At 52.2% G+C, this 8,513-nt stretch overlaps 1 protein-coding gene across 1 annotated transcript in view; it reads left to right on the top strand.

The window, feature by feature from the left end:
• Nucleotides 1-5,706: 5,706 nt before the first annotated feature.
• VOLCADRAFT_105719 (uncharacterized protein) overlaps nucleotides 5,707-8,513 on the top strand; it is a gene marked incomplete at both ends in the record, with an annotated part of 16,565 nt that continues 13,758 nt past the window's right edge. Inside the window, one exon of the mRNA XM_002952860.1 lies at nucleotides 5,707-6,163. Coding sequence (XP_002952906.1) covers nucleotides 5,707-6,163 — 457 coding nt within the window. The remainder of the gene's footprint in view (nucleotides 6,164-8,513) is intronic.

The raw sequence follows: 8,513 nt of genomic DNA, 5'->3' as shown, positions 1-8,513 counted from the left end.
CACACGCCTTGTTACCGTACAAGCATGTACGGATTTGAAACCAACAAACACACGAGAGATATTTGTAAGTGCTCCCCTTGTTTTGTAAAGTTCCTTCAACTCCCGCGATTCTGAATGCGTGCCTGAGAGTTTGGGGGCAGACCCTGCAATTGGTCTAGATTGCTCGGTAGAAGGGTTTAAATTGACACCTGGGACAAGTTGAATTGCCGGGACAGGCCCTTGAATTGGCCTGACAGGGATATGAATTGGCCTGGCAGGGACATTCCGACAGTCAGAATTGGCCTGTCCGGGTGCAGAATTAGCCTGGCGGGACATTCCGACAGTCAGAATTAGGCTGACAGGGTGTCGATTTGGCCTGGCAGGGTGTTGAGGAAACGGTCCTCTCCCAACTCGTGTGGTTGTCGACCAGGGGATTTGACCCCGGGTCTGCGCCTGACTAATGGGGAAGACTTACCCCAGAACCTTATGGGGCTACCGATGCATATCCGGTAGCTAAGTGATAGACATTAGGGCACCGTCTGGACGGCGCAGTGAGATCGCGGAATGTACGTGCAGTTAGATCGCGGAATGTACGAGTTTTCCGCTAGCGCCAGTATTTAGGGCGGTGACTGCGCCTATTTGTTTATCTCACAACGATCGGTATTCCTACCAGGAATCTCCTCAAGTCCTGCCGAACGCTAACAATACTCTTTATATTACTTGTAACAGTTTATCGTGCTAAATATCTTCGCCACCGGCAATCCTTCCGGAACAATTAGCGTTAGCTGTCACCGTCGCCAATTCTCCAATACAGGGACATTCGGACAGTCCGAATTAGCGTGTTCAGGGTGTCGAATTAGGGAAGCACGGGAATTGTGCGACCGGGGCAGTCAAAAGAATTGCTCTGCCCGACAGTTTGTCCTACCCTCTAGCGACGGTGACGGCTAACGCAGATTGTTATCTCGGAAGAATTGCCGGTGGCGAAGATACTTAGCACGATAAAATGTTACAAGTTATGTAAAGAGTATTATTAGCGTTCGGCAGGACTTGAGGATTTTCCTATGAGGAATACCGATCGTAGTGAGATAAACAAATAAGCGCAGTCACCGCCCTAAATACTGGTGCTAGCGGAAAACTCGTACATTCCGCGATCTAACTGCACGTACATTCCGCGATCTCACTGTGCCGTCCTGACGGTGCCCAAATGTCTATCACTTAGCTACCGGAAATGCATCAGTAGCCCATAAGGTTCTGGGGTAAGTCTTCCCCATTAGTTAGGCGCAGACCCGGGGTCAAATCCCTGGTCGACAACCACACGAGTTGGGAGGGGACCGTTTCCTCAACACGAACACCAAAGAAGGCTTGATGTGGCGTGACGGTTGACCCAGCAGTTGGCGACACGTTCCTGACGGGGTTCTTCACGAGGGTACCCCAAAATTTCGGCTGTGTCCGAAATCCTCTGAAAAACCTTTTGGTGCCCTCCCCGAAAAATTTCCTGTCAGCCAGACCGTGTTTTCGGGTACCCCGGAGCTGTCTGAAACGGTCTTCGGGGTAGAAATTAGCTGGATTCTATCGTTATATGCTATGGCGGCTGAACTAACAGATGTTTGATTTTATTTTGGAACATAGGGCCTGGGAGATAATATTTCAGCAAGGAATTTACGCAAAACCAAGGAGGCGCCGCTCCTCATCAATCTCTGCAGCAATCGCCTCCACCACACCTGCCACATCTTCATCGTCCGTCTCCTCAGACGGGTACACCTCATCACTTGCCACACTCTCGACCTCCTCGTTATCAGAAGGATAATAGGCCTCAGCAATTTCACTGCCCACACTGCCCTCATCATCACTCTCATCAGGCAGAACACAGTCGCCCACCTTGGCAATACGGTGCAGGAGCCCATCCGGGTTCTTTGCAACATACTCCTCAGCAGCTTTAATCACAAGTGGCTTGCATTTCATATCCACGGTTGGACCGAGTAACCCAACACGCAGAAGGGAATCAATGGATGGGACAGACAGCCGGTTGCGCAGCCTGGTCTTGATAATGCGGTGGAAATTAAAGCCACGCTCAACACACGCTGTTTGAGTGGGTAGGACACAAGCGACATCGGTCTGGTCTGGGTTGACACTACTGCATTTAGCGGTTTAAGGTCCTGGGTTCGATTCCTGGGGAGACCCCCGAATTAGTAGGGAGCGCGAGATTATGGCTAGCTGCTAAGATATGGAGTTGAGGTCACAGTTGATGGACCAGATTCGCACGCTGGATTAGTGTCGATTGCCGAACACTCCGTCTCTTCGGGTGTTCGGGTGAATGGATGAGGAGGGGTCCCTGAAGGCTGGATCCGCCGCCTTGGACTTACAGTTCGTATGGCGAAGTACAGTGTGGTAGAGGTGGATGGTGCTATAAGGTGATAAATGATCGTAGAACTGACAATGTGATAAAGCGGCCCAGAAGCCTCCCACTCTGTAACATTACTATTTACTACTATTTACAAGCGACATACACCAACTTAATCAAGCGTGGAAAGAAGTGGGCCCACTGATGCCCAGGCCCGCTCCCAGGAGGTGCGTCCCAGCTCCAACTGCAAGGCCATCTTAGACTTCATAACTGAAAACTCTTTCTGCAAATCGTCAAATTCGCTGACATCAAATGCAAACAGGCGGGTAGAGCTTGCCGAGTGGCAAAAGTGTGCCAGCAACTTCACGAACTCCTTACGGCCATAGCCACGCCGCTCATCCTCAGACATGCTCACATATGTAGCAGGATCGAAAATACGAAAGCACTTCAGGAGCTCACTGTCTCCAAAACGTGCATCCAAATGCTTCAAAATTAAACCCACAAACCGACAAGCAAAAGACTGTAGCTTTCCCTCATCCAGTGCGCCGGAGATCTTCACACGGCTGGAGCCCACAACCCAGAATCGCCCTTGTAGAGCATTCTTAAAGCCGGTATAGTGCTTGCCCTTTAAACGACCAGACGAAGACCCACATGCATCGTGTAAGCTGTGCTTGGTGTCCGAAAGCGTGTCGTGGATTTCGTGAGCCTATCGGCTTGGAAAGCCTTGCTCAACTGCTCACAGGGGGTTAGCAGGTCACGCAGGGTAAACAACTTAGCCAGCGTGTACACATTGCTCAGCTGCTTGTGAACCGCTCGCCCTTGCGGCCAGTTCTTCTTGTGCTTGTTAAGGAACAAGAGGAGAACGTGGGCGTTCAGGGCAAGAGTCACAACACACTGCATACGGCTAAACCAGCGGGTGGAGTTGTAGACAGGAAACTTCAACCGTGTGCAGCCTCGCTCAGCAGCAAATTTCTTCCACTTCTCACGCATCGTGGACGAACGAAACAGGTTGTGTACGGACTTTAGCAAGGCATCTATTGCAGACATTTGCGGCAACTCATCCTTCACATCCCCCATGACCAGTGCTGTGCGGTGAGCACAGCAATGTATGGCAACCAAAAAGGACAGCTTTTGACGCAGGCGCACAGCAACCCCAGAGTTACGGCCCAGGTACACGCTTGCCCCGTCACTGCCATACCCCACCATTTTCGTCTGATCGAGACGAAGGGCAGCAAGCACAGCTTCAGTGACCAAATAAATGTTCTCTGCTCCCTTGTCAATGATACGCACAGCACAAAGGTACTGAGTGACGGACATGAACGTGTCCGTGTTGAGGTAACGGACATAGAACAAAAGGTGATCTTCTCCCGAAATATCAGTACTACTGTCACACAAAATACTGAAATAAGGACTTTGCAAGATTTTTATCTGCATGGACAGAACGACTTGACTGAGCGCGCGCAGAGCCTTCATAAAGTAGCGGTGGTGGCTGTACTTGTGGCGTACAACATCGACACCAGCGACCGCCAAGAACAGTAGCAGGCTAGGAAGCTTAAGTGCCGGAATGTGCTCCTTTACCATCCACAGAACGCACAGTATCAACATCTGCAGGACACTGGCAAGGCCTGCTGCGACTTGCTGGGCAGCTACACGTGTGGCTTTGTCAATGGGCCCCTGACATGTTGCTGCCTTTGCAATGGACACGGCCTCAACATGGCCGACGCTCTCGTCGTGTTTCTTGAGGTCATTGGAGTCCTTCACGATAGCAGTGCCGTTGATGAACTTCGGGGCACCACCCGACCGCTTGTGCTGCTGACAAATGCTACAGCCACCAATCGCGTGGCCTTGCTTATTTTTGCCGGTTTTCTGCCACCAGGGATACTTATCCGCAAAGGCTGCCTGTCAGACACAGGCGCCTTCGGTAGCTTGCCTGACAAGTCGACCATCTCAGGCGCAGCCTGAGCAGGCGGAAGTTGAGCCTTCATTGGCTGCCCAGGTGCTGCTGCAGTGTATAACAACGATTGCTGGTTAGTTTTCTGACTACATTCATAATAACGATGCAAGACTGTCGGTCGACAAACGTTTGAAATTTGCAGCGACCTTATCGGAACTTACAGTCAGTTTTCGCTGAAAGATGTTCAGCAGCTTTGCCATTACCAGCAGGAGTAGAAGCAACTGGGGATTTCTCTGCATAGGTGTAAACTCCGCATCAGTTCCCCGGGTACTTCCATTACGCCACTATTATTAGAAACTACTATTAGAAACTTACCAGACTCCTTAAAGAAGCCGCGAATCCCGAGGGAGATGCGGGGCACCTTGGTTGGGCGCTCATCATCAGCTGACTCGGGCATGTTTAGCTATGCATATGCTTAGATGTATGAAAATGTGGCATATGCATATGCTTAGATGTATGAAAATGTCTGCGGTACAGGTGCGAAACAGCCGCAATGGACATTTATACTTGTTTGACTGGTGACCAAGCGGGCCTTATACGGCAAGCCCGGTTTCCAGGCCCTGTCTGTATCCGAAAACATGCAACTTTACGCTGAAATATCGTTCGGTTTTTTCCGAAAATGCCTTCAAAATGCTTCGGTGGGGCCCCCGAAAATATGGTCCAAAAGGCCCAAAATCCGTCCGGAATGCTCCGGGGCGCACTAATTTTCCTTTCGGTCAAAATGGAAATATCTCAAAAAAGTTCGGGCCCGAATCGGGGTGAAGAACCCTGGGGTAGTTTGCAGTCGCCAACGCTTCCGCCCACAGTGATTTTGGGAGTCCAGACTCTATGAGCATTGACCTGGCCTTGTCTAGAAGAGTGCGGTTCAGGCGTTCTGCTGCACCGTTCTGCTCAGGAGTGTAGCCCGCCGTAGTTCCGTGCATTATACCCCTTGACGCAAAGTAGTTTTTCGTGCGAGTATTCACAAACTCCCCGCCACGATCCATGCGCACCTCCTTTACCTGCCGACCAGATGCCCGTTCCAGGTCCGCTATCATCACCACCACCTTCTGATATATCTCCTCCTTGGTCGCAGTAAACGCAACAGCTGACAGACCGGTGTGGTCATCAAGAATTGTTGGCTTAGACGCGACGGAGCGAAGCGACCGGCTGGTTCTGTGGTACTGTCGTACAACTGGTTCGCAGTGGCGACTTAATTCTCGCTGCTCTCCTGGTGAAGTCATTCTGCCTTCACGCAGAAGAGCATACAGCCTTGTCCAATTGTCAGTGCGACAGGCTGTACTTGAAGCCTTACCAATTCAAGTTCCGATCTACATCGCTCGAGTTCTTACGATTCCTACTTAGTTCAATTAAATGTCAACTATTAATGATAATGCGCCATCGACTGAGACTGTAGCCACCGTTCCAGGCACATGAGCTGCGCGCGGATTTTATGGCTAACGAGCAGAAGGTGCCGAGAGATGTAATCGGTCACCGCCTGCAAGCCTTTGCAGGCTTTCATCTCGGCCTTCAGCTCATTCGCAGCTACCTTGATGCCGGCTGCTACGAGAAGGCCGCTGAGTGGACAGACCGGCTTCAGCTTAGCGCCGAGATCAGTATGGAGGTAACACACCAGCTAGCCTCAGAGCCCCGCATAGGCCTGACAGCCGCGGATCATTGTTTTAATAACATCATCGGCACACGGATTCCGAAAGGCGAGAAAGCGGAGGCCCTAGTGCGTAAACAGAAGGACTGGGCTCTGCGGACGGCAAGCGCCTCCACGCCTGGCAGTCATGGCGGCAGCCATTCTCGCGGCGCCGGAGGCTCCGGTGGCGGAGGCAGCGGTGCCGGATCGCGCGGCAGCAACCAAAGGGGTGGCGGCCAGCGCGGAGGTCACGAGTACGGCGGAGGTCGCGATGCAGAGCGCTTTGATCGCAGCGATTGCAATAGCCGCAAGGAAGGCCGTAGCAGCAAGTAGTGGTTTTCAGATTCTGGCGCAGTAGAGTGGGGCCAGTTTGCATGTCCTTTTTTCTTGGCTCGTGTGCCGCCCCCCCTTCAATGACTATCGCCGGTTAGTGCAGCATGCACAGGATTTTTTCCTTTTTTTGGTTCGATGAGGTTCCCAGCGAACATCGACTTGGGCACCCGCGCGTGCGATTGAGGCGCCCGTGTGCGCGATAGTCGGCGCCCGCGTGCGCAGTTGTTGGCGCCCGTGTGCGCAGTTTTTTGGCGCCCGCGTGCGCAGTTGTTGGCGCCCGTGTGCGCAGTTTTTTTTTTGGCGCCCGCATGTGCAGTCATTGGCGCCCGCGAGCGCAGTTGTAAGCTTCGTTGACGACTTTCTTTTTACTCGCGGTGTTTTGCCTTCCCGCTTTGTTCCTTTTATTGCTTTCTTATTTTGCGGTTGTGAACAGACCGTCGCACGGGTTCACTCTGTGGCAGCGTTTGCAGTTTCTTCCTTTTCGGATATTTCGCGTCAGGCCAAGTGGCCACTTAAGTCGCCTTGGCAGCCGGCCGGCTGGAAGGACCCGTTTTTTGCCTGTCTTACTCTTTAAGTGTTGCTCCACTTCTCGCCTCGCCGTGTCTCCAACAGTCTGTCCGTGCTCGTATTGAAGAATTGGCGACGGTGACGGCTAACGCTGATTGTTATTTCGGAAGGATTACCGGTGGCGAAGATATTTAGCACGATAAATTGTTACAAGTAATGTAAAGAGTATTGTTAGCGTTCGGCAGGACTTGAGGAGATTCCTGGTAGGAATACCGATCGTTGTGAGATAAACTAATAGGCGCAGTCACCGCCCTAAATACCGGCGCTAGCGGAAAACTCGTACATTCCGCGATCTAACTGCACGTACATTCCGCGATCTCACTGCGCCGTCCAGACGGTGCCCTAATGTCTATCACTTAGCTACCGGATATGCATCGGTAGCCCCATAAGGTTCTGGGGTAAGATTTCCCCATTAGTCAGGTGCAGACCCGGGGTCAAATCCCCTGGTCGACAACCACACGAGTTGGGAGAGGACCGTTTCCTCAACACGCCCCCTCGGGCCGTATCCCAACGAGTACCAAGTTCATCTGCATACTTCACACAAGGCCCATAGCATCTCGGCAACGTTTGAACTTCACCTCGCCCAGAGCCTTTGTTAGTACATCCGCAACCATCCACTCCGTAGGGCAGTATTCCAACTGCACCTCACCGCTATTCACCCTCTCACGCACTATGTGATGCTGCACGTCGATGTGCTTCGACCGAGCAGACGTAATCGGGTTGTTTCCCAAGCTAAGCGCCCCCTGGGAGTCTATCTGGATTTTCACCGCGCTCTCAGGCAAGCTCAAATCAACCATCAGCTTGCGAAGCCACAAAGCCTCACGAACAGCCGCCGCTGTAGCTTGGTACTCAGCCTCCACCGACGAAGCCGCCACAGTACGTTGAAGTTGGCTGCTCCAGCTAATCGCAGCCCCATTAAGAGTGAATACGTAACCGGACGTAGAACGCCGCGTAACTGGGTCTCCTGCCCAGTCCGAATCACTGTACCCGGACATAGCAACGTCGCCAACACCCCCAAAACGCAATCCTAGTTCGCGAGTCCCCGCCAGGTAACGCAGAACGCCAGTTGCCAAGTTCATGGCACACTTCGTGGGTGCCACCATATGCCGGGACAAAACGCTTAATGCATATGAAATGTCAGGCCGCGTGTTCGTCGCTAGATAGTTCAATTCTCCCACCAAAGCCCTATACTCGGTGGGATTGCCCAGCAGCTCCTCTCCGTCCCCCTTAGGAGTGTACCTAAAGCCCGGAGGCAAAGGGGTAGACCTCGGCTTGGCGTCAACCAACTTATGACGCTCCAATAGCTGCGAAATATACCTATGTTGCGACAACACTATTTCACCCGACTTCTCCCTCCTAATTTCCATGCCCAAAAACACCTTCGCTTCTCCAAGGTCGCGCACCTTGAAGACCTTCGCAATTGCAGCTTTAATTGCCCGGACCATTTCCGGGTCTTCAGACGCAACAATAGTGTCATCTACGTGCACCAAAGCAATAACAACCCCACGCTCGTCAGTTTTAACGAACATCGCCGGATCAGACTTCGAAGGATAAAGACCCAACTTGGCGAATTCTGCTGATAGCTTTTCATACCAGCAACGGGGTGCCTGCTTCAACCCGTAAATAGACTTCTGCAGCTTGCACGCAAGCGACCGGTCACTGGATGCATATCCAGGCGGTTGCTCCATCCACAACTCCTCCTTCAGCTCACCATT

Source organism: Volvox carteri (assembly GCF_000143455.1).
Source record: "Volvox carteri f. nagariensis unplaced genomic scaffold VOLCAscaffold_32, whole genome shotgun sequence".
NCBI classification, from domain to species: domain Eukaryota; kingdom Viridiplantae; phylum Chlorophyta; class Chlorophyceae; order Chlamydomonadales; family Volvocaceae; genus Volvox; species Volvox carteri.
The sequence above is the reverse complement of the archived record's forward strand: the minus strand, read 5'-3'. Positions and strand labels throughout refer to the sequence as shown.